The sequence below is a fragment of the Lithobates pipiens genome, unplaced genomic scaffold (genome assembly GCF_037356315.1).
Source record: "Lithobates pipiens isolate NorthernLeopardFrog02 unplaced genomic scaffold, aLitPip1_a1.2 Scaffold_18, whole genome shotgun sequence".
NCBI classification, from domain to species: Eukaryota; Metazoa; Chordata; class Amphibia; order Anura; family Ranidae; genus Lithobates; species Lithobates pipiens.
In genome coordinates, this window is record NW_027507758.1 from 446468467 (window position 1) to 446496023 (window position 27557).

Consider the following 27557-nt stretch of genomic DNA (forward strand, 5'->3'; position numbering starts at 1 on the left):
TGGTGCCCACACACGATCGAATTATCCGACATCACGATCCGAACGCACATTTTCCGTTGGAAAGTCTGACCGTGTGTGCAGGGCATTAGGGACCTTCGATTGTAAGCTTCTTGAGGGTAGGAATGGATGTGAAGGTACAATGTATATGTAAAGCGCTGCCTAAATTTACAGCGCTATATAAGTACCTTAAATAATAATAATACTATATTTAAAGAATTTCTTGTTTTTTTTGTTTTTTTTTACTCCACTATGTGCTTTCGTAGTCTATTTTAGCTGCCCTGATTGCGCTCTTACATTTCTTATTGCATTCTTTGTATTGTTGGAATGCTGACAATGACCCCTCAGACTTGTATTTTTTAAAGGCATTTTCTTTTGCTTTTTGTGCATTTTTATGTTTAATGATTAATCATATGTTTTATGATTAATTTTATCTCCTTTAAACTTATTTCCCGTTAGAAAGCACTGGCCAATAATTTTTATTTAGCATGCTCTTACAGCACTCCCATTTTTCCTCTGTGTTCTTTGTTCCCAGGATGTTATCCCATTTAATACCATCTAGCAAAGAATGCTGTTTAGGGAAGTTGGCTCTTTTGAAGTTCAGTGTCCTTTTATTACTCTTGTGCTTCTTATTTCTGTGATTTATACTGAATCTAATTTACCTGCGGTCCTTGTTTCCTAAGTTACACCTGATCCACGATCAGGTCAGTATTGTTTGTAATCAGTAGGTCCAGTTCTCTTGTTGGTGCATTCACCAACTGACCCATGAAAATATCCTGCAAGACATTTAGGAAATGGCGGGCCTTCTGCCCAGTCTATATCTGGACAATTACAGTTGTGCTCATAAGTTTCCATACCCTGGCAGAATTTATGATTTCTTGGCCATTTTTATGAGAAGATGAATGATAACACATTTGGCTGAAGCCATTTATTATCAATCAACTGTGTTTACTCTTTTTTAATCATAATCACAACAGAAACTACCAAATGACCCTGATCAAAAGTTCACATACCCCAGTTCTTAATACCATGTATTGCCAATGTGGCACAGCATTGCCCTGCCAGGGTCTATAAGGAGGTTGTGACACAGAATTCTCAGAAATCCCCGGGCTCCAGGTCCCAAAGTGGACTTTTCTAAGAAAGGAGGAAACTGAAAAGCCAGTTTCCTCTTCATGTTAAAAGCTTCCATGCCCCTCAACCCGTCCAACTGAGAATTCTGGGTCACAACCTCCTTCTAGACCCTGGCAGGGCAAACATATCCCCCCCACCCATTTTTACCCCTGAAGGGCCAAACCTCTTCAAATTGGCACCTCTGTGCCAGCTACTATCCACATGGGCCACACCCAGTCTTATCAGGTGACTTTCACTGCATCCCCCTGCTACACTGACTTGGGTACTACAAAGATACACCCATGACTTTTTACGGGTGCGCTTCCAAAAGCGCCATCTGCCTATTTTCCTTGGAGTCACACTAGTCATTTTACCATCAGGGATTTTACAAATCTTGGTATCCTTTTTACCGGTACACTGACTACTGACCTTTAGGTGTCAGGTACCTTTAAAGTTAAAAAGCGCTCCCTTGATTTCCTCTGGAACAACCCTTCTAGCTGGAGTTTAAGGGGTCACACTTTTAAACACTTCAGTATTATACACGGGCTCTTTTATTTTGAAACTTTTTTAATGGCACCTCGTTAAGCTTTGGGCCATTGTCCTTGGACCTTTTACTCTTACAACTTGGGAGGTTCCTGGACCTCTGGAAATCTTTCCTAGAATTACTCCCCTGAACCTGTAGGGGGCCCAATTCTACTGCACCTACCGTCAACAAGGCCTATGATAAAAGGTACACCATTCCTACTGTGAAACACTGAGGTGGATCGCTGATGTTTTGGGGATGTGTGAGGTACAAAGGCACAGGAAATTTGGTCAAAATTATTGGTAAGGTGAATGCAGTATGGTATCATAAATACTACAGGAACATTTGCATTCATCAGCCAGGAAGCTGCGCATGGGACGTACTTGGACATTCCAACAAGACAATTATCCAAAACACAAGGCCAAGTCAACCTGTCATTGGCTACAGCAGAACAAAGTGAAGGTTCTGGAGTGGCTATCTCAGTCTCCTGACCTCAATATCATTGAGCCACTCTGGGGAGATCTCAAACATCCAGTTCATGCAAGACAGCCAAAGAATTTACAGGAACTGGAAGCTTTTTGCCAAGAGGAACGGGCAGCTTTACCATCTGAGAAAATAAAGAACCTCATCCACAAATACCACAAAAGACTTCAAGTTGTCATTGATGTTCAAGGGTGCAATTCACGGTATTAAGAACTGGGGTATCTAAACTTTTAATCAGGGTCATTTGGGTCGTTTATGTTGCCATTATGATATAAAAAGAGCAAACACAGTTGATTGATAATAAATAGCTTCAGCCAAACACACATGAGAGAAAAAAAAGTTTTTCTGTTATCATTGATATTCTCTGAAAAATGGGCAAGCAATAATAAATTCTGCCAGGGTATGCAAACAACAAAGCACAACTGTATATATATATTATTTATATATATAAAGATGACCTTGTGTTTCTTCCTCTCACAAGAGCCGTGAATGCCGCTCTCTTTTTAGGATTATATGTACTACAGACTTCGGTGCACACTCAAGCCCATTTTATTTCTGATAAATGTGCAGTGGCACCACTGGATTTTATACATATTTGGGTACATGATTATCATTTTTACTTTCTTATTTTTCTTAAACAAATTGATAAAAAAAGAAAAAAAAAAACCCTGTAACCACCGTTTCTCAAGAATACCTAAAATTCCTTTCACATAAGTGCCCTAAAAAGAGGAAAGGTATGAAGTACCTGGAGGTCAGAAGGTTTGCTTACTCCCATATAGAATAACTGCACTAACTTTTGTAATGCCATTAACATTGATTTCAAATTTGTAAGATATGAGAGTCATTCCACCCAAAACTGAGATCCCATATGTAGGGAGACCACCCTGGATATGTACCAACTGGTCCCAGATGCCTTAGAGGGGAAGACTCAAGCCTGTTAGTCCACCCAACCTTACAGTAAAATTTCACCACAATCACTAAGCTCTGGGGAAAATCGCCATACAATGTGCAACTTTCCTTGTAAAGCGAACAGTCCACTTGCCTTTAGTAAATCTCAGGTTATCCTGGCCCCATAATCGGTATGCACTATGCAATTCACTTTTACCATGTTTACATATATATAATTTCATAAACTGAAAGAGTTTATTTTTCAGACATGTCACAGATGATAATAGTCAATACATTTTCCAACCACATTTGGATAGCATGAGTAAACTCAGCTTTTCTTTTGTCTCTAGTAATGATCTGCATTGTGTGTGGTACTGGAATAGAGAGGATATTTCATTTGGTTCACTTCTATTGGGATCATTTGAGGTTGTATGGCACAGAGCCAGTATTTAAGCTCTTGCGCGCTCTCTCTCTCTCTCTCTCTCGGTTTTATCAGGACTCAGGAGCAGTTCTTTTTAAATGAAATGCTCTTACAGCAGACAGCCTCTTGAGGCATGTGGGAACATAGATCCAAACTGAAGACACACAGCTTCTCTAACTTGTTTGACCCTGAATATCTGTCTGGAGTCAGAAAACTCACTGGACAAGACAGGATGTGTGGCAATCTATCTAGACTGGCCCATTAAATCATTAATACAACACTGCAAACAGCATTTCCTTACATAAATTCCCCAAGTAGTACCAAGGCATGTCTAAGGAATTTAAAGGAAGCAAAAAAAAAATTTTTTTTTGCTCACTTGAACCAGGCATGGAGGCGCCATGTGCTTCATCTAAAGTTCCCCATATTATTTACTTAAGCAATTTAAAGGATAAATTGTAAATGTTTATTCAGTTGTTCTATATACAAGAATTTACATTTTATGATTAGTAAAACAGAAACAAAAGCTTGTGATGAAAAGTAAGAAAAAGATAAACATATTAAAAAAAAGAATGAAAAAGTAAAAAAATATATATATATAAAAATATAAAAATGTGATAGAAATATTGATTTTTTAAGGTTCTTACACGCTAAATTATTTTCTTGATCTGCGAATACAGAAGCAGCGTGTTACTGACTGAACAAGGATTATTCTATTTCCCATAGCCAGGACTTTTCTTTTGCAGACAGGGCATTAAAGCAAACCTGTGCCCAGATCATAGTGCCATCTGCTAATAATTTTACCCAAGTTCCTACCCTAGCCACACATTTTCTCCTCTGTGAACTCCACATAGCACTGTTGCAGCCCTGTGTGTGCTGCCATGTTATATTGCTCTGGGATAACTCTGCCATATTATAACAACCCAGCTGGAGTTTATCAGCATGCTTTTGTGACAGACTATATTTATATAATACAAGCTGTCAGGGTGGTTGCAGGAAATGAGAAGGAAGCTGATATGAAAAGGCTGCAGCATCACAGATGGAAGGGAAAGCAAGTGGGGTTTACAACGCAGCCTGGGGAAGTAGCTTGAATCCAAGTCACTCAGGTTGTGACATGGAATTGCTCCACAGGGTCTGCAGAAAGGGTAGTCAGGTAGATCTTGTTTTAAAAGAACTATAATGTTTATATGTATTTAAGTGACTGTCCACAGTTTAGACACATTACTCTTAAGATGCGTGTGAGCCAAAGGCAAAGATTGAATGAGATTCTGCCTTATCCTTAAAGTGTTACTAAACCCACAACAGTAAAATCAGTCTGTATATGTAGTAAAGCATGCTTGTTATACTCATTGTGGAACCTCAGGGGTTAATCCTGCCCATTGTGTAAAAAGGCTGTTTGATCATGTCTTCTCTGGTCCTCCCCTTCTTCCACTGTCCCCAATCCATCTCCTGATAAGACAGAGCCTTTTGAGGCACTCTGCACATGCTCAGTTTGGTGTGTATTGCTAGAGAGTCTTTTTTTCTTGGGAGGGTGCATGTGATCAGCACAGGGGCAATCAGCACTGTCCAGGCAGAGGGTCAGTGGTCCTGCAGCCTCATAGGATAGTCAGAGGAGAAGGACAACTCCTCCTATAAGCTTTAACCAGACACTGATAGAAGTCACAAGACTGTTATATACTGCTGATGAGAAAAGGTATTTAGCAGGTTGTGCTCTGTCTGTGCTTTCTTAACATAGGAAAATGTAATCAAATAGACACACCTTTAATTAAGTGTTGGTGGATGTGAGATTTTTAGCTAATATATATGCAGTTAATATATACTTTTTAAAAGAAAAATAGACCTTCCAAATATTAAAAGTATATATAAAAAAAAATATGAAAATTATGAAATGAGGAAAAATAGGTGAAATGCACATTCCATATACGCTATTGATGCCTTATGACAGAGATATAAAATTAGCGGACCTCCAGCTGTTCCAAAACTACAAGTCCCATAATGCCTCTGCCTCTGGGTTTCATGCTTGTGGCTGTCAGAGTCTTGCTATGCCTCATGGGAACTGAAGTTCGGCAACAGCTGGAGGTCCACTAATTGCATATCCCTGCCTTATGATGTCCTATTTTATATATCTGCAACATGTTACATACAGTTGTGCTCAAAAGTTTGCAAACCCTTGCACAAATTGTGACATTTTGGCATTTATATTGAAATTATATGAGTAATCATGCCAAAAACTGTCTTTTTTTCAAGTATAGTGATCACATGAAGCCATTTATTATCACATATTTTTGTTTGATCCTTTTAAAAACATAATAATAATAGAAACCACCCAAATGGCCCTGATCAAAAGTTTACATACCCTGGAAAGTCTGGCCTCTTTACAGACACAGAAGGTGGCACACACACAGATTAAAATGACAATTAAAGGTTAATTTCTCACATCTGTGGCTTTTTAAATCATAATTAGCCCTTGTACACACGGTCGGAGATTCCGACAACCAAATCCGTCGGATTTTGTCCGACGGATCTTGTCCGAAACTGTTGCATACACACGGTTGGACAAAGTTGTCGGAAAATCCGATCTTTCAGAACGTGATGACGTAATTTCGTTACGATGGGACTACGTTCAGGCTAGTAGCCAATAGCTTTGATGTAGAAATTTGATCTGAGCATGCGTGGCACTTTGTCCTATCGGAATTCTCTACACATGATCAGAGTATGTCTGATCGGAGCAGTTTTTTGGAAAATATTTCCAGCAAGTTGGAAAATTTGGTCCGACAGATATTCAGACGGAAACAGTCCGATGCATACCACACACAGTCGGAATATCCGACAAACCGCTCCGAACGGACACATTCCGACGGAATCTCCGACCGTGTGTACAAGGGCTTAGTGTGTGTATATATATAGCCAATGAGTTTGTTAGCTCTCACATGGATGACACTGAGCCATGAGGAGGTAGAAAAGAACAAAGTAAGTAATGGAACTTTATAAAGATGGAAAAGGATATAAAAGAATATAAAAAGATACCCAAAGCCTTGAATATGCCAGACAGTATTGTTTAATCCCCAATAAGAAGTGGAAAATTCAGGGCTCTTTTGAAGCCAAGGTCAGGTAGACCAAGAAAGATTGCAGCCACAACTAGCGGAAGAATTGCCCAGGATAGAAAGAAAAACCCATAGGTAACCTCAGGAGAAATACAGGCTGCTCTCCAAAAAGATGGTGTGGTTGTTTTTAATGAGCACAATTCAACGATACTTGAACAAAAAAGAGCTTCCAGATGGAAGCCTTTACTGCGCCAATGCAACAAAAAAGCCCAAGGAGGCATGTCAAGGTGTTCTTGGGCATATTGTAACCACTGATGAAGTTCTTTGAATGTAACGCGTACGAGGGAGGAGCCACGCACTGAAGTCACCCACTGCCGACCTTCATCTCACACAACACCAGATTGTATCTGGAAATGCATTTCTTATGGGGATGTTTGTGAGTAATCTTTTTAGACAAAAAAAAGCTGTTTTAATCAGCCAAACAGATCTTTTCTCGTCTCACCTTATTCGTGTCCTGGGGAAATCGAGTGGTGTTTATGGCTCTTTCTGGATGATATACCCCTTTTTTGGGACCTGTGCATTTGGCCATCTGTTAGCTCAGTGGTCCATTATTAGAGGTAAGCGAAGCGAGTGCTCTGGAGGTGAATGGTCTGTCACCATTGTTTCCTGATTTGTGCCGGCCACGTGGAAGTCTCTTGGTGCTTTCTGGGACCCTTAGTCTTCTTAATTTTTCTGTTTGTACTTGTATTGGACTGTTTTAAGACTGTGGGTTTTTCTTTGTATCCTGAACAATTCCTGTGGCAGTTGTGGTTGAAATCTTTCTTAAGATACCTGACCTTGGCTTGGTATCAAGAGATCCCCAAATGTTCCACTTCTTATTAAATGATTGAACAGTACTGACTGGCATATTCATGGCTTTTGATATCTTTATATATCCTTTTCAATCTTTGTAAAGTTTCATTACCCTGTTATGCAGGTATTTTGACTGTTTTCTCCCCATGGCTTAGTATCTAGCCTGCTTAGTGCATCCATGTGAGAGCTAACAAACTCATTAACTATTTATACACAGACACTAATTGTGATTTAACAAGCCCAAATGTGGGCAAGTAACCTTTAATAGCCATTTTACCTGTGTATGACACCTTCTGTGTCTGCACCAAGGCCAAACATTCCAGGGTATATAAACTTTTGATTGGGGCCACTTGGGTTATTTCTGTCATCATTATGTTTTTAAAAGGAGCCAAAAAATGATGTGATAATAAATGGCTTCATGTGATCACTATCTTTGAATAAAATAATTTTGTTGGCATTATTAGTCATATTTTCAATATAAATTGCAAAATTTCACAATTTCTGCCAGGGTATGCAAACTTTTGAGCACAACTGTATGTCCACATTTTTGACTGTTCTTTACTCTTGAATAAAGCGTTCTATAAAAAAAAAACTGTAAGGGGTTTAATGCATCTTTTACCAGTTTAATGAGGCAGGGGTTGGTAAGTTGCACACAAACCTGTCAAGCATCTCGTCTCAAGGTAGAGGATGCCTGATGCAAGCGCCAAATGTCCATCAACAAAAAGGATGAGATTTTGAAAGAGGGTTCTTATTACTCCCCAAAAACCTGCAGAATATTGTCTTTATCATTTCCATGTACTTCTTCCATCTAAAAAACTGGGTTGGTGAGTTAATGGAGATGTCAGTCACCTTTCTTCCTTGTTCTAAACTGACCACACAAAGCACAGAAGCTGACCGGTGTTAGTGTGGTCAGTTTTCATCCTTTGGCTAACCATTCACAGGTACAGGACCCTGTGCAGACACACAGCATGCCTGTATTGGGCAGCTTGTACAGATACCGCACCCCCTAGCCAATCATGGCTTACTTTTGGCAAACCCGCCCTTTCAATCACAGCCTGCATCTTGAATTAAAATATATGAAATGATGAACACAGGACACCCCTCAAAGACTTCTGCCTTATGAACACACCCCCTGCTCAAGCACAGTCTCCATCTTATCTTGCCTTAGGCTGAACAGACTATGGAATCAGGTATGTTGTGTGTCTGCACAGTTTTATGTAGCCCTATTCCCCCCTCCCCCCATTGAAAAGAAGAGAGAAGAGGGGAAACTCAGACAGTTTAGAGTTACGGACCACATTAATCAGAGGTGCCATGACAAAATAGTGTGGCTTCCACATGCATTTGAAAATGTAGTTAGACAGATTTGTTTGTTTTTTTGTTTTTTTGTTTTTTTATTGGTTAGCGAAAGTGCCCTGGGGGCTCCTTCTTTTACTGCATAACAAAGGTATGTTGCATTTGTCACCAAAGGCTGTGTGCCCACGGGCTCCAGTTATGGAAATGCACATCTGCTCATGCATGAGACCCTAATTTATTTCCCTTTACCTATGCTAGCAGACTATAATTTATTACCTGGAGGACTTATATAGGCATTCTGGGTGGCATAAGGCACAGCCTGTGCATATGAATACTCTTTTAATGTGAACAGCAATATTAGAATTATTAACTGGTCATCTTTTGTTTTCCACTGAAAAACTCTTTTGGCAGTTTTATATATTGGCTACAAGATACTGTGACAAAAGGTTTTTAGTGACCTTCACCACTGAATATCATTAGTAAAATCTGTTTACAGCATGCATCAGCTCTTTCAATAATATAAAGATTCATGCATTGCAACAACACAAATTACAGCCACTTCTTTGCAGTCGGTTAGCAAAGCCATGGAGATGAACTGTAGCATTCCATTTATGTCAAACTCCAAAGCCTACCATTAATTGCAGGTAAATGTATTCCATACTAATGCACACGTTAATAATTTAAATGGAGGAATGTCTGTTAGAGGGCAATCTGGTCATGTGACTTCCTGTTAACTTTTTGGACTCAATCGTATCATGCAGTACCTTTACTGATCTTGAAATGATGACTTAATACTTTTGGTTAAGGCTTGTATAATATGGATCTTAAGTGGATAAGATGACCTCATGCCCCAATTTAAGCAGCAACAAAGCTGAGACATCCTACCAAAGAATAATCTTAGAAGCAGCACTCTAATTCAAACAGCAAAAGGTTTTATATCCAATTACTTTCAGAGCAGTGGAACAATGGGATTCAGAATGGGTGGTTAGCGCATTGAAAAAAAAAGCTTTATTAAACAAGTCCAATATAACATTAAATTACAACCTTGCTGCTGTGCAAAGAGTACCCCTTTGAAATGTAACTGTCTTATTATTTTTTTCAAAGCTTGCAGCCTTGAAAACATTAATTTACTATATTTCTAATTAAATTCTAGTGGTCATTTTTTTTTACATAATACAATTTCTAGCTTAAATATTTTAAGGGTCCAATTTAAAGTGGATTTATCAGAGAAAGTTAAAAGGGAAAATCATTCTTAATAAGGGCTGAAGTGGAATACATTGGTAAGATATAGTTATAAAATATCATCTAAAAATTGTTTTCCTCCTATCTGTGTATGAAATAGCATAATTCAGTAATTCAGTAATTCAACTCAAAAAGTGAAACTCATATTTTATATAGATGTGCTACACACAGAGTGATATCTTTCAAGCATGTTTTTCTTTTAAATTTGATGACTATGACGCAGCTAGTGAAAACCCAAAATTCAGTACCACAGAAAATTAGAATATTACATAAGACCAATAAAAAAAAAGGATTTTTAATACAGAAATGTTGACTTACTGAAAAGTATGTTCATGTACAGTATAGTATGCACTCAATACTTGGTTGGGGCTCTTTTTGCATGAATTACTGCATCAATGGGACGTGGCATGGAGGCGATCAGCCTGTGGCACTTCTGAGGTATTATGGAAGCCCAGGTTGCTTGTTAGCAGCCTTCAGCTCATCTGCATTGTTGGGTCTGGTGTCTCTCATCTTCCTCCTGACAATATCCCACAGATTCTCTATGGGGTTAAGGTCAGGAGAGTTTGCTGGCCAATCAAGCACAGTGATATCATGATCATTAAACCAGGTATTGGTACTTTTGGCAGTGTGTGGCATTTCCATAAAGCCGGTCAGAAGAGGGAGGCATGAAGTCTTCTAGAATTTTTTGGTAGAGGGCTACGCTGACACAGTGGACCGACACCAGCAGATGACATGGCTCCCCAAATCATCACTGACTTGGGAAACTTCACACTGGACCTCATGCCACTTGAATTCTGTGTCTCTCCACTCTTCCTCCAGACTGTGGGACTTTGACTTCCAAATGTAATGCATAATTTTCCACAATCTGTGATGATTTGGGAAGCCATGTCATCTGCTGGTGTTGGAGCCCAGTCAAGTATTGAGTCCATGCTACACTGTATATGGACATACAATGCATTGCAATAGTATTCACCCCCCTTGGCTTTTTAGCTATTTTGTTACATTACGGTCTTTAGTTCAATGTTTTTTTTATTATGAATTATATGTGATGGATCGGAACACAATAGTCTAAGTTGGTGAAGTAAAATTGGAAAAATATATACATAAAACTCTTTTTCAGAAATAAAAAAATGATAATTGACATGTGTGTATGTATTCACCCCCTTTGTTATGAAGCCCATAAAAAGCTCTGGTGCAACCAATTACCTTCAGAAGCCACATAATTAGTCAAATGATGTCCACCTGTGTACAATCTAAGTGTCACATGATCTGTCATTGCATATACACACCCTTTTGAAAGGCCCCAGAGACTGCAACACCTAAGCAAGAGGCACCACTAGCCAAACACTACCATGAAGACCAACTCTGAAAAAACTCGAGGGGCAATGTTGTTGAGAAGTACAAGTCAGGGTTAGGTTATAAAAAAAATCTTTGATGATCCCCTAGTAGTGCCATCAAATCTATCATAAGCAAATGGAAAGAATATGGCACAACAGCAAACCTGCCAAGAGATGGCCACACACCAAAACCCACGGACAGGGCAAGGAGGGCATTAATCTGATAGGCAGCACAGAGAGCTAAGGTTACCCTGGAGGAGCTGCAGAGTTCCAAAGCAGAGACTGGAGTATCTGTACATAGGAAGACAATTAGCCGTATGCTCCATAGAGTTGGGCTTTATGGCAGAGTGGCCAGAAGAAAGCCATTACTTTCAGCAAAAAACAAAATGGCACATTTTGAGTTTGCGAAAAGACATGTGGGAGGCTCCTAAAATGTATGGAGGAAGGTGCTCTGGTCTGATAAGACTAAAATTTAACTTTTTGGCCATCAAAGAAAATGCTATGTCTGCCGCAAACCCAACACATCACATCACCCAAAGAACACCATTTTTCAGCAGTCGAGACAGGGAAACTGGTCAGAGTTGAGGGAAAGATGGATGGTGCTAAATATAGGGATATTCTTGCACAAAACTTGTACCACTCTGTGTGTGATTTGAGGCTAGGAGGTTAACCTTCCAGCAGGACAATGACCCCAAACACACTACTAAAGCGATACTTGAGTGATTTAAGGGGAAACATGTAAATGTGTTAGAATGGCCTAGTCAAAGCCCAGACCAGACCAATAGAAAATATGTGGTCAGACTTAGAGATTGTTGTTCACAAGCGCAAACCATCCAACCTGAAGAAGCTGGAGCAGTTTTGCAAGGAGGAATGGGCAAAAATCACAATGGTAAGATGTGGCAAGCTCATAGAGACTTATCCAAAGCGACTTTAAGCTGTTATAGCCGCAAAAGGTGGCTCTACAAAGTATTGACTTTAGGAGGGTAAATGCACATTGACTTTTTTTGTTATTTTGTCCTATTTGTTGTTTGCTTCACAATAAAAAAAAACATCTTCAAAGTTGTGGGCATGTTCTGTAAATGAAATGTTGCAAATCCTCAAACACTCCATGTTAATTCTAGGTTGTGAGGCAACAAAATACGAAAAATGCCAAGGGGGTGAATACTTTTGCAAGGCACTGTACTTTTCAGTAAGCTAACATTTCTGTATTAAAAATCATTTTTTTTATTGGTCTTATGTAATATTCTAGTTTTCTGAGATACAGAATTTTGAGTTTTCATTAGCTGTGAGCCATAATTATCAAAAATTAAAATAAATACATGCTTGAAATATATAACTCTGTATGTAAGGCATCTATATAAAGTAAATGAGTTTCATTTTTTGAATCAAATTACTGAAACAAATTAACTTTTTGATGATATTCTAATTCTATGAAATAAACCAGTATATGTGTATGGATAAAAACAGCTCAAAACACACATCATATGTTGTAAAATAGAATACACCCGCAACAGAAATGTAGCCCATAGCAAGCTAAGCTTGCACAGGCAGTTGGCTATTTACACATTTGATGCAAGGCAACTAATATAATGACATCCAAAGGGTATGCAACAGCTGAAAAAGATAAGCTGAGACTAATCAGTTGCATCTAGTAAGAAAAGCAGGTACCCATGTACTATGCAGCCATGTTCCTTTTAATAGCTCCTATTAGGAGCCATTTCCAGTCAGTAACAATCAAAATTGCATGCAGACTTCAAAAACAAAAATTGTAAGAATTATCTAGTGAGTTGTAAGAATTATCTAGTCAGTTCTTATATTCACGTTAGTTTGGTGTATTAATTACAATATGTGCATAATAATTGAACACATACCTTTCCCAGGGTCCACCAATGCGGGGAACGAAGCCCCACTCGTCCCCCCCTACTCTCTGCGGTGCAGGCATAGTCACTGTGGGCGTCTGGCTGTGGCTTCACAGCCGGGCATGCACTGCGCATGTGTGAGCCACGCGCCTCGTGACTGGCCAGGCAATCATCTGGGACCTGTGACGTGTCCCAGATGATTGCCAAGAGGGTGGAGGGAGAGGCAAACTCCCTTCTGGTGCCGTAATGCACCGAGAGGAAGCTGGAACTTTCTAAAAAGAGGGTGATTCCCTCCCAAAAAAATGACATGCCATATGTGGCATGTTAGTGGGTCACCTTCCTTTAAAGTGGAAGTTCCATTTTTGGGTGGAACTCCACCTTAAGTTACTGACGCGTTTTATAGTGAAAATACACCAACAACTGACAAACTACATAGAGAAAGATTAGGTCAGTTAGGAGGAAACTGTAATTTATTCTGATTGCTAACTCTTTTGGCAATTAACCCCTTTGCTGCTTTTTTATTGGGGGGATTTTTTTCTGGTTGATTTGAGATAAACAGACATCTTTAGTGGCTACCCCATGCATTTTTTTTTCTGCAAGACTTACGTTAAAAAAAATAGGCTTTCATTTTTAGTGTGGTATTTCGAGTTTTCTTTTTTTATTTGGGTGAATATTGATTTTTATTTTATGTTGCTATGACATTTATTTTAGATTAAACTGATTTTTAGACTCCTCAAACCTTTTGTGTTTTTTTTTTTTGATTTATGTTATTATTCTTTTTTAAGTTTGGTGTGCTCAACAGTGAGCATTTACTTGTCACTGACCATCTGTTCTTTGATTTTCGCAGCCAATTATTTCAACATAAAAAAAAAAAACAGTGTGCATCTAAACCACCTAATATTACATCATTTACATTCACCAGGTCACCCTCCTTCCATAGATAAAAAAAAAGTTAGGCATATGCCAGTTAGGCCTATTATCCCTAGTTAAAACTGTCCTGCTACAGACCAGTTTTACACTGGCGTATCATCGGTGGTCTCCTAATTCTTTTAGTAAAACACCTGTAATCTTTGGGGTTGATTTACTAAAGGTATGAAGGGCTGTTCACATTGCAAAGATTGTCCAATCATGTGCAAGTAAAATGTAAAAAATAAAGTATTTTTTACTGCACGTGTTCGAATGATGGAAGTCAGCGAAGCTTCATTTCATTCACTGAGCTATGGGTGAATTTTCTTGCAAGTTGAAATTCCCCTTGCATAATGAATAGCTTGTTTGTCTTTAAAAAATCATTCCCATTGTCCCTGTTACATTTTGGCCCAGCATCCCTTCATCTGGTCAGTTTTACACTGCTGTATCCTCTACAGCATTTTAATTCTTGTAGTAAATCCAAACTGTGCTATTTATCTCTTTTTAAATTTGAGCCTAGCTTTACTACTTAAAATTGTCCTGCTGCTGGCCAATTTTACACTGCTATGTTTTCTGTGGTCTCCAAATTCTTTTAGTAAAACACTGACTGTACTTCTTTTTTTTAAAGTAATTTCAGCCAATTTATGAAAAATGTCTTGCTGCTGGCCAATTGAACACTGCTGTATCATCCAGCATTTTTCCTAGGGGGGTGTAGCTAGCACCAGATACCGCCATTCAGCAGCAAGTACCAACAATGTGATTCAAAGACACTTGGTAGCACAGGTGTAGTCATGGCAGTGTAATCTCTGCCTCATCAGGCAAGAGCAAGAGACATGGAGCAATCTGACGTCACCCTTCCCCTCTCTAGGTTCTGCCCAACAGTATGTCACAGCACCTGATAACACACTCTGCTCATGCCAATCTCTCCCCTTGTGACTGTACAGCAGTGGCCCAAAAAAAACATGGGGCCACATTGTCTACTGCAACATTGAGCACTCTACAGCACCAGCCCAATGCATGACTCAGAGGGAACCCAGGTAGAGGAACTCCATGGCGCTTGAGTGCCCACTGCCTCTATAGACACACCACTGTACTGTGCGACCACACAACATCATTTTACCAGGTGCCCATTAAGGTAAAATACCAAATGCCCTTTCAAATAGCATTTGTTGATGGAAGGATTCACTCTAGGGGAGAGCTTAGTGGCTTGGAAAGAGATAAGAGGATCCAGAGGAGAGCTTGGAGAGCAGCCAAGACAGACAGAATGTTCCTGCTGGAGTCAGCGAGAAACACTATGAATCTGTGATTCAAGACAGGAAATAGTTATTGAAGCTAGGTGATGTCTGTTAAATTATTTAGTAGAATGCCTACAAAATGGTATTCAGGGGTACGATCACAAGCCCTTTTATTAGCTCATAATGTTTATGTCATTTAGCCCTTGTATCATACAGTACATGCCTAATTGGTTTAGGACACTGAGTGGTTATACATTATTTTGTTGTCTGCTCCACAAATGAGTATATGGTGTTTTTGGTGGTGCTAGTGCGGTAATAACTTTAAAGCTGTCTGTGGACCTGTTTCTGAGAGGAGGTGTTGGTATGGTATTTTATATCTGTAGGCATATTTTTATGGACTATAATAAACTGTAATGTTACTCATTACTCAACAACACTTATTCAACAGACCAATTCCTAAAAAACAAAAAACGAATGTGATTAAAAATCATAAATGTTTTTGTTGGCCTATTTCTAAATAGCAATCAGCCCAATCTTGGTACACCACTGGTATCATCTATGATCTTTTAATTCCTAATGAGAGCATGATTGAAACTGGCCAGCAACAGGAGAGTTTTGCATCACCAAGAGCAAAGACACAGCAAACTAATGCCCAATTCCTTTCTGCCAGTAGGTCTGTTACTGTTTAATGAACAAGCATATGTCACTGCTAAAGCTACCTGATATAAACTTTTTTTCATACTGAAATGGATCTGCTTGGGGTTCTGCTGCTGTATCTAACCTGAGCTAATTGTAAAAGAAGAAATAAATTCTCCGGCCAAAAGTGCTCTACCAGTGTATGCTGTTGCTGGGACTGATTATGAAAATCATACTGTTCCATACTGCTACATACATCTTCAAGACATCCCCCAAGCATGTTATTTGAAGGATTTTGTCATTTTAATGTTCCCCTCAAAATGCCTTTGTTTGGACAGCAGTTTGTACTTTTGGTTCTAAAAATTCATTTTTCATTCATTCATTTAACCACTTCAGATCCGCGCTATTGCCAAATGACGGCATTAGCGCGGACCTACATTTCCGGGACTACGTCTATTGACGTCGTCCCGGTTACGAGCGGCCTGCGCGCCCCCTGAGGGGCGCGCGGCGCGCTCTGTGATCGGCGAGTCCGTGAGACTCGCCTGATCACCGATCCGTGTAAGGGGTCGATCCCGACCCCTTATCACGTGATCAGCTGTCAGCCAATGACAGCTGATCATGTGATAGAACGGAGCCGGTAATCGGCTATTATTCCTCCTCGCGCTGACAGCGCGAGGAGAGAAAAAAAAAGCCGATCACCGGCGGCCGTGATCGGGACATCAGTCCCGATCACGGCCATCAATACAAGGGACCACCTGCCACCTGCCTGTGCCCACCTGCCTGCCACAGTGCCATCCTGAAGTAAAATAAAAGCAAAAGTAAGTGCCCCCTGTCAGTGCCCCCCGTCAGTGCCCATAGTGCCCACAGTGCCACCCACAGTGCCACCCACAGTGCCACCCCACAGTGCCACCCACAGTGCCACCCACAGTGCCACCCAATCTGCCTCAAAGGTGCTGCACCCCAGTGCCGCCCATCAGTGCCCAGCAGTGCCGCCCATCAGTGCCCAGCAGTGCCGCCCATCAGTGCCCAGCAGTGCCACCTATCAGAGCCACCTATCAGTGCCACCTATCAGTGCCCATCAGTCCCATCTATCTGTGGTACCTATCAGTGCCCATCCGTGCCACCCATCCGTGCCACTTATCCGTGCCACCCATCCGTGCCATCTTATCTGTGCCCATCTTTGCCCATCAGTGCCGCCTTATCTGTGCCCATCGGTGCCGCCTTATCTGTGCCTATTAGTGCCGCCTTAACTATGCCTATCAGTGCCCACCGGTGCAGCCTATCAGTGCCCACCAATGCAGCCCATCAGTGCCCACCAATGCAGCCCATCAGTGCCCACCAATGCAGCCTATCAGTGCCGCCTAATCAGCGCACTTCAATGAAGGAGAAAAATGACCCGTTTGCAAAATGTTATAACAAACTATTAAAACATGATTTTTTTTTTTTTTTTTGCATCTTTTTTTGTTTGTTTAGCAAAAAATAAAACTCCGAGCTGTAACTAAATACCACCAAAAGAAAGCTCTATTTGTGGGAAAAAAATGATAAAAATGTCATTTGGGTACAGTGTTGTATGACCGCGTAATTGTCACTCAAAGTGCATCAGCGCTGAAAGCTGAAAATTGGTCTGGGACTGAGGGGGGTTTAAGTGCCCAGTAAGCAAGTGGTTAAAGGCTAAGTTCACCTTTTGGAATGTGTTATATATGGGTGGAGCATGTAACATGTTCCAGCTCCTGCCACCAGTTCCCCTGATCCTGTGAATGAATGCATTACAAGTACCATCAGCCACTGCGGCTTATGGCTTGTAGTTCTGAATGAACTCCTGATAAGAGCTCTTGTAGCTCATTCCCAAGCCATACAGCTTTCAAAAGGCAGCCTGTATAAAAGTACGGGAAGAAAGCTGCAGGGCAGGTCTTCAGAAGCCTGACTCTTGCATGCCTGATCCACTGATCCCAGATGCAATGCTTACCAGGCTCCTGCAGGAAAAAATAATAAATTCACTTTCTTGAAATAATTGGGTTCACTGAATTTCACTGGATTCACTGGATTTTGAACAAGATTCATCAAACCCTAGGCAATTCGAGCAGGGACAAATTCACCAATCACTAATGAAGAAGTGAATAATGAAATATGTTAACACAACTGGAAGAATTAAATAAATATGAAACCACCAACAGTATTACTTATTAATAAAAGTTAAGAACTTTTAGATTTCATTAGTCTCAACACTTTTAGTGAAATATTTCATTAGATGTTGTGTGCTCTGCCATCAGAAAAGCAATAATGCCAAAAATGAACAAGTGATTGGATCAGACAGTAATATCCTGAGTACAATACGGTGATCACCCTGCAGGTCATTGTTAGTGGCTGATAGAGATCAGTAGCAGCAGAACACGGAAGGACAAATATGAGTATGCATATACTGTTTGATGTGTCAAAATTTTTAGTTTAACCCTGGATTCTTACCATGTGATAAAGATACTGAAATACTGAAAACTGGGTTTTAGGAAAACTAGAATGCCCTGTGTCTGATTGGAGCCCATTTGCGTAATCAGACAATGCGACCACCTTATATACAGTAAACGCTGCACTGTAGCGCTGCACTGTGTGCATATGTGTGTCTTTTGACACACATACACACATATATTTATATAGATTTTTAAAGTGTAATGACCATCTTCACTCACAGAAACTTGGCAAGCAATATTTTGCCCCTTTCATTAGCATTTACAATGTGGACTAAGCATGTACCTTTCAAATTTGATGGCTCTCATCATCACTGTTATGATCACACTGGATTTCCATTGAAATCTGCAACTGCAGCTCTTTTTCTGACAAAACATTTCCTAGTAAGTCTCTTTAGGTAATTCTGGTTTAGTATTAACTATTTAGTGGCCATACTTTCTTTTTTTACCTGATGAAGCTGCTGCCTGTTCACTTCTTGGATTTAAACAGGCACACACCTCTAGCTCTGCAGCTCTCACTGGCCCACTTATGACTCATCACCCCTCCCTTCCTGGCAAACTCTCACGAGAGTTAGGCTCGGTTCACACCAGACGCGGCACGACTTGCCGCGCCGCGACCTGACAAGTCGCCCCCGTTCTGTACTACGGAACCGTTCTAATAGGAGCGACTCGAGTCGCTCCGACTTAGAAAAAAGGTTCCTGTACTACTTTTGCGGCGACCTCGGGCGACTTGCATTGACTTCTATACAGAAGTCGTTTTGCAAGTCGCCGCTGAGGTCGCGGCGCAGCAAGTCGTGCCACGTCTGGTGTGAACCGAGCCTTATGCAGGCCAAACACGGTCGAATTTCGAACAAATTTTCTTTTCAAAATCAGAAAATTTGTTTTTTTTGTGATCCGATGATGCCACCATTGATTTTCGAAATTCGGCCGACCAAGCCTTCAATTTCACCTCATGTTGCTACAGAAAATAATTTTCTTGGCTGGGAATCTTCTTTTCTCTCCGTAAATTTTCTTTTATCTCCGTACATTTTCTCTTCTTATTATGTTTCTCGCACGATTCTCCCATCATTGATTAGAAAATCGTTAGTTTTTCTAAAAATTTCCAACATGTCCGATTCCTCAAATTTTATTTCCGCACGAAAATCGGCTGTTGCTGCAGCCCACTAATGGTGCGAAATTCATACGAAAATTCTTAGATACGATTTTCGAAAGAAAATTCTTTAGAAATTCGAACCGTGTATGGCCGGCATTAGAAAGAGAGCTGTGCATGATGTCATAAGCCTAGGCTAATTACCAGACAATAAAGAGGAAGTGGTCTGTATAAGGTATTTATTGGCAGAAAAAAAAATGTTTTACTATCCAAACCTAAAACAATAAGGGCAGAAGATTTAATATATGGAAAGATGAATAAATGACTGAAGGTCCACTTTAATGAAGCTCAAGATCATAGCAAATAAGCATATTGCTTTGATCATCAGCTCCTTGTAGTAGATATAATTGTGTGGTATATTGCTGATTTCTATGAACGAAAACATCTGAACTGGAAAAAAAAGATATCTTGGGAATATTTGTTTTTGCTCCATTTGCATAGAACAAATGCAAATGCAGTTTCATTGGGGGGGGTTATTTACGAAAAGGCAAATCCACTTTGCACTACAAGTGCACTGCAATAATTTGCATGTAATTTTATTGCAACTATTCTGCATACTTGGTTCCATAAATTATATAGTGCTATGCTCACCAACCTGTTCAATATATGCCATTGCTAAAACATGTTTATCCCCTTAAGCCCCGGACCATTTTGAAGCTAAAGGACCAAGCCCCTTTTTGCGTGAATCGGCACTGCATCACTTTAACTGACAATTGTGCAGTCGTGCGACATGGCTCCCAAACAAGATTGGCGTCCTTTTTTTCCCACAAAAAGAGCTTTCTTTTCATGGTATTTGATCACCTCTGTGGTTTTTATTTTTTGCGCTATAAACAAAAATACTTTTTGCTATGACTAATATCCCCCAAAAATTTATAAAAAAAATTTTTTCCTCCGTTTAGGCCGATACGTATTCTTCTACATATTTTTGGTAAAAAAAAAACACAATAAGCATTTATTGATTGGTTTGCGCAAAAGCTTTTGTGTCTACAAAATAGGGGATAGTTTTATGGCATTTTTAGTAATATTTTTTTTTTACTAGTAATGGCGGCGATCAGCGATTTTTATTGTGACTGCGACATTATGGCGGAAACGTCAGAAAATTTTGACAAATTTTTGGGACCATTGGCATTAATACAGCGATCAGTGCGATTAAAAATGCACTGATTACTGTAAAAATGTCACTGGCAGTAACTGGGTTAACCACTAGGGGGCAGTGTAGGGGTTAAGTGTGTGTGTTTTTTTTACTGTAGGGGCATAGCTTGGGGTGTGATGTCACTGATCGTCTTTCCCTATAACAGGGAACAGACGATCAGTGACAGCCTCACTAGGAAGCACGAGGAGAGGTTTATTTACACTTACCTCTCCTCGTGCTTCAGCTCTGTGACCCGATCGCGGGATACCGGCAGCGATCGGGTCCACGGGTCCTGTGGCCCAGGTCACGGAGCACAGGACCGTGTCGTGAGTGCACCGGCGCGCGCGCGACCCACGACTGGGCACTTAAAGGACAAGGTACCTGTACGTGCTTGTGCCCAGCCGTGCCATTCTGCTTACGTATATCGGCGTGAGGCGGTCCTTAAGTGGTTATACTGTGATTTTGAGCTTTTGATAACCTTTTTAATCATCTGCATGTCTACTGTATATGCATACAGAACAAATCATATCTCCGGGGAGGTTATGGCAATTGTGAATTTTGGATTCATAGATTGAGCGAAGAAGTTGAGGCGATCTTTTCTTTTTTTAAGGGATTTTGTCAATGAAAGGAAATTTCTTGCAAAATTTTAAGAGCAGTTCGTCTCTAATATTTTTCTTATTTGTTATCATTTTGTTTTAGAATCCCACCTCATTTTTTGATATTTAGGTGGAATTAGGATATGTGGCAATTAAGTTTTACATGAATTGTTGGGTGACTTGGTTCCTTTCTTGAAAAAGACTGAATCTAGGTCATCCCAAAAACTTAAATTAGCCAATAAAAGATATCACCTAAACTTCAAACTTTCTGCACTAACATGATACACTACTATACTGTTGTACTTATTTGGTAAATAGACTCAATAAACTTCAGTGTAGTCCAATTTACATTTTACACTTACTTTCTGAAGGTTCTTTAGAACGTCTTCCACTGGAGGGCTTCCTTAGCAGACTCCTTCCTGAGGTAAAGAGGCTTGATAATTCCTCAAGGGGACTTGTTGGTGTTCTGGAACGTGAGCTGCTTTGAGATACACAATAAGTACTGGTAGATGAATTCATTAACTTCCCTTCTTGTGGAGTGTTTCTGCCAGTAGAATGAGGCACTGATGGAGAATTTCTTGACAGACTTCCTGAATGCACTGAATCATAGGGTGGAGGTCGTTTGAGGCTTAGAGGAGTCAGTGACCTACCCATGCTCACAGGGGAAGGAGAAGCAGAATGACTTTTATGATAACCATGAGGAGACTGTGTTCTGTATGTTGTTGAAGCATGTGGTGGTGATGAGGAATGCCCAGATGAAGTACTTCCATGAACCACCACTGCTTGGTCTTTCTCCACTTTCTGATGCCCTGGAATGTGTGCTGTATGCGAAGATGGTGAACTAGCAGTTTGCTGCTTTATGTAAGACACATTTTCTAATACAGGAAGCTTTGCCACTTCAAGAGGAGTTAGAGGAGATTCATCTGAATTTGGTGAACACTGTGCTGGTGCTGGCGGAAACACCAATAAAGGAGGCCTTTGAGAGAGTAGATTTGGAAATGGAGGGGGGATATCACAAGTCTGGCCTTTGGGAGTTGATGGCACTGAGGACTTGGTGAATTCTAAATCAGGCACTGTGGGAGTAGGACACTGAGAAGAACAACTAACATGATCCATTTCATAAAGACACCTGGAATCTTGACTAACATCATCAAATATAGGATATTTCATTTCTTCATACACTGCCTCGCACTGGTCTTCATCATCTTTTTTAAAGTCTCTTAATATATTCCCTACCATTTCTATATAAACAGGTTCTTCATCATCTCTGTCTAGAGCAGCACTGCTTAGTTGAGATGAAGATAATTCTCTAAACAGGCTACCCTTCATTCGACCATGCTTTTTAATGTATGTTTCATCAAATGATGTGCTGAGATGAGTTGTTGGGTTCCGTTTGGGTTTGGGTGGAGGAATCTTCTTTGTGTACTCATCACTGTGAGGTCTTTGCTTTGCTGCCACTAGAAAATCAATGAAAAAAAAATTTCAAGAACAAAGTATAAGGACAAGATACTTAGCAAAACAATTACAGGTTTGCATAGTCAAAGGGTATTTATTGCATCAGAATTTACCTGGCATAGAAGCCGCTAATGGAAGCAGTGATTTTATTACTCTGCTGCATAAATGAAACATTTACTTAGATTCACTGTGACTGAAATGACTGCTTTAGAGTTATTACAATGTTTAGAGGCTGGAGACCACAGCTACAACTCAAGGTTTTACAGCCTAGTTCTAAACCGGAATGACAGATTCCTTATGAAGAGGCATTAAAGAGGAAGTAAACTCTGATGGGTTTACTTCCTCTTCGTCTCCCTGCAAAGGTAAAGCATAATGGGCTACTATGCATCGCATTATGTGTCACTTACCTGACACAGGAGCCAGCGATGTCACCGATGTCCTCTGTGGTCCGGAGCATCCATCTTCTTCCGGGTATCGCTACTCCGGCCACTCACAGCGCCGGAGCAGCAATGACGTCACTCCCTCGCATGCGCACGGGAGCCGCCACTAACGGCATGCACCATGGACAGCTGTCACTGTCTTTTAGTAAATATCTCCTAAACCGTGTAGGTTTAGGAGATATTTCTTGGACCTACAGGTAAGCCTTAATTTAGGCCTACATGTAGGTCAAAGTGGTTTGTAATTGTTTACAACCACTTTGAAGACAACGTGTGTTTTTCCACACTTGCCATTAACCTGTACTTTTTTATGCACCTCTGCAGCTGCCAGGAGTGAAGAAAAGTCCTGTCTAAGCTACAAGTTGCCAGAGTGTCAGGTTGAGGGAATCCCCCATGTGGTATCACTTATTGGCTCCTTGCTGTCACAAAGAGTGAGTCACATGTCTCTGAATAAAGCTGCAAGAGAGAAAAGGAAAAGTAAGATTTTTCTGGGGAGGGGTAGAGGATATAGAGGATAAAAGCAAGCCTATTGCTTACCCTAAATGGGCAAACCCCTGGTTTGCTTTATAGTGGATCTGTGCTCAACTGGTTACATATGACTACGTTAAAAAATTTGCTCAGGGGAATAAAGAATGACTAACAGTGAGGCTGAAAAAGTTACCTTTCTTGAAGAAAATCCTATTCTAGTGTCCTCTAGTGAGGTTTGGATAGTCTAAATCACAGATATTTTTGTGTTGTAATGCCTGCTACAGTGGAGGAATGGAGTCCAGCATCAAAGACCCTCTTGGAGGTCATCTCCAGTAGAAAAATCATTCCCAGACATCTTTAATCAAATAACGACGAGGGTAAAACAAATCCTTTTTTTTGTATTATTATTATTATTATTATCAAAGGAAAACTAGCACAATATAATAAAAAATATATATTTTTAAATGTTGTTGTATTTTTTGCTATTACCATAACCTATTACCAAAAAACCCAAATAAATTCTCCTTCTCCTGACAATCACAGCGATACCACATATGTTTATGTTATTTGTTGTTTGTACTCATAGTACAATCCAGAAACAATAGTGTGCATTCTTTTGCTCAAACATACTGGCACTGATACTAGTTTAAAAAAAATGTTTTTTTTTTAATCCTACCTAAAATACATTGACCCTGACCTTTGACCCTAACTCTGGAAATTCACCTTTGACCGTGCTATTTACCTATGGACCAATCCCTGATCTACCTATTTTGTTATGCATTTTACCTTTCTTTTTACATTTTTTTTACATACATTTTTTTTGTTCACATTTTTCTTCTCTAGCAGAAGAAAAAGATACATTGGGGTTTATTTACTAAAGGCAAATCCATGTTGCACTGCAGTGCACGTGTAAGGCCGCGTACACACGGGCGGACTGTTCGCCCAACTTTGTCCGCTGAACAGTGTTTCAGCGGACAGTCCGCTCGTGTGTGGGCTTCAGCGGACTGTTTCAGCGGACAGTCTGACGAACAAAGTTTTTCGGAATTTCCGTAAGACTGTCCGCCCAAACTTGGTTTCAGCGGACAGTCCGCTCGTGTGTAGGCTCGTTCGACAGACTAAGTTTCGCGCATGCTCAGAAAGGATTTACACGGCGAAGGTTGCATTGCAGTGTATAGGACGTCGTTTTTCTAGTCCCGTCGTATGTGCCGTTCACGTCATCGCGCACGCTTTCAGCGGACTGTTCGTTCATCGTGTGTGGTCAAGTCCGTTCATGCAAATTTTGAGCGGACTGTTTGTCGGATTGTTTGACGAACTAAGTTGGGCGAACAGTCCGCCCGTGTGTACGCGGCCTTAGTGTAGTTGCTGTAGATCACTGCAAATCTTTGCAGCGATCTACAAATTTGCAAAAAATGCCTTTAGTAAATAACCCCCATTGCATCTTTGTCTACAATCAAGAGCAGAAAAAACAACAGCACAGGGGTGGGCTGCACAGTGACTGATCACTGTGACAGCCAATCAAAGGCTACAGCAATCAGGTGACCAGGAACCAGGCTTCTAGGTTCCTGATCAGTAGGATATGTCTAATGTCTGAAGGTATATATCATTTAGATTGTTTATTGTCTGCCATTGGTCAATTGACACCAAAAGGCATACTTCAGTGGCAATACTTAAACGAGAAGTGTGGCTTTTCAAAAAAAAAAAAACACATATACTCACCTAGGTGTGATGCTGCATCTGTGTCCTGGCTTATAAGACTGAGAACGTTGGTCTTCAGTGAGCAGAGAGCCGGGGGCTGTCAGGCTATCTGCTCTGCCCTCTAGTGCTCACTGGAGCACCAGGCTGTGGAATGGGTGGGAGCGGTTGGCTCAGCTGAGTGATGCCAGCCAACAGTGAACTTTGGCCTAAGTGCACTCTTGTGAACCACAAGTGAAGTAGGACCAAAAGAGAGTTGGCCCTACTTCTCCTTTAATGTGGTACAATCTCCCCCAAAAAGTTGCACAGTACTATATTCACTTTACAGTATTGTGAACTTACACAGGACCCCCTCCACATCCCCCTGTCCCGCTGACCTGCAGTGCAGTGCTCTCCAGTTCTGAGTCCTGCTATCACCGCCTCACCGGATCGGGGCCTAGAAATTCCCTTGGCATTCTCTCTACTGCTTCTCCGCTGACAGGACAGGCTACGTGGAATCTGATTGGCCGGTGCCATCCAATTAGAATGCTCTGAAATGTATGTCCTGATGGGGTTCATTTTTGGAGAATAAGCAGAGGGGATTTCTAAGCCCCAGTGCAGGGATGCGGCAATAACAGGGCTCAGAATGGGAGATCGCAGCAGGTCTGCGGGACAGGGGGGAGTGAGGAGGGGTCCTGTGTAAGTTCACCTTACAGATTTTTCTTTAATAGTTATAATGTGATAACTTGACATGGTTGCTTAAATTTGTATAAATATATGAAAAGGTGATACGGTAAAAAATCAATCAGTTTATAGAAGGGGAGCATTCATGAACATTAAAACAGAAATCCAATAAAAAAAAATAATAGCTCATAAAAAAATAAAATAAAAAAAAGTTTGCATCAAAACTCACTAATTCATAGCTGTCCCCTATAGTATTTTGCACCACCAGATGTCCTTGGACTTCCAGGTTGAATGACAGCCTATATCATTTAACCCACCTTTTCTGAACCCAAGCCTGTGAATGGACAGTGAAGGAAAAGCAGCACAGTGACAAACTCATCTCCTTGACACTGCTTTTTCCTCCTACCAGTATGCTCTGTTTCAGCACATAAACTGATTGGCTCCTAGTGTTACCTCTCCCTTACTTAGTCTGAACTTGGCTGTCTAGGGGACTGGAAGAGGATGATACTAAGCCAAATTCTAGAATTTACACTGCTTGCATAAAAAAATATATATCTAATGTTGTTTTAATAAACACAGAACTGCATTCAATGAATTTCTTTATATCTGCCTAGGAGATCTACTTTAATAAATCCAACAGTGTTAATGTCACCAGATGTTTCATCTTATCTCTCTCTTGAACAGTTTTTACAATAGAGGTCAATATGGAATATGTTCATAAATAATTTAGTATGTTGGAGACTTAGCTTTTGCTAAATGGCAAGTTATACTAATTTACATTCTGTTTAACAGTTTTCTGTTCTAAGTTTTGCTATTCCAGTCTATACTTCAGTGTGTAGCTGGGTAAAGAAATACAATGTAGAAACCTAACCATTTCTCTCACACTGTAATCTTTGGCAATATACAATAGACCAGATTTGATAAAGTACCAACATCTCATTTAGAAGTTACACAAGGTGACTGTGATTTATTCTGCCATGAAATATGTTAGTGGGCCTGGCAGTGTCTGGCTTTGATTTATAATAAAATAGCATTATAATTAGCATTCATTTCATAAAGTGTGTTAGATTTTCTTTTTGCATATGACTCTTTCATATAGAGCAACTTTGATTTTGAAAAGTAACATTTTAGTCGATAATATTAAAAACATCTCACAGAAGGTCTGATCTATCTCTTCAAACTCTGTGTTTTATTATTTGCAAAGCCAGGCTAAACTTTTGGAGTGGAAAGGTTAGTATCTCCAGAGAAATCCTCTCATTTTCAATCCTGGTGACCCGACAGGAAGTAAGGTCAACCTCCTTTCCAGAGAAACAGGGGCAGCAATATAAATTACTAAAGGTTTTCAATCATCCCTAATCAAAGTGATTTTATTTTTATTTGTGTTGTAGAGTTTCTGGTCATTTCCTATGCTGGAGAAAATCTGATTCTTCCCCACCTAAGAAAAAAAAAAAAAAAAAAACAATATATATATATATATATATATATATATATATATATATATATATATATATATGTAGGAAGGCCAGTATCCAATATGGTGGCCTGAATTTATGGGAGGAGCCCGGAGGGTATTTAACCAGCCCGCTCGCCTGTGGTCTTTGTCGGTTTCCGGTGCGCGGCACGACGTCACTAGGGCGACTCTTCGAAACTCGTTAGCGTCCGTGAGTTACCGCTTCGTA

General features: G+C 40.3%; 1 protein-coding gene across 2 annotated transcripts in view; it reads right to left on the reverse strand.

Moving 5' to 3' along the window:
* NYAP2 (neuronal tyrosine-phosphorylated phosphoinositide-3-kinase adaptor 2) overlaps positions 1 to 27557 on the reverse strand; it is a 295588-nt gene that overhangs the window by 27400 nt on the left and 240631 nt on the right. For both annotated transcript variants that reach the window (XM_077488199.1, XM_077488200.1), the window contains one exon: positions 21526 to 22620. In XM_077488199.1, coding sequence (XP_077344325.1) covers positions 21526 to 22620 — 1095 coding nt within the window. The remainder of the gene's footprint in view (positions 1 to 21525; positions 22621 to 27557) is intronic.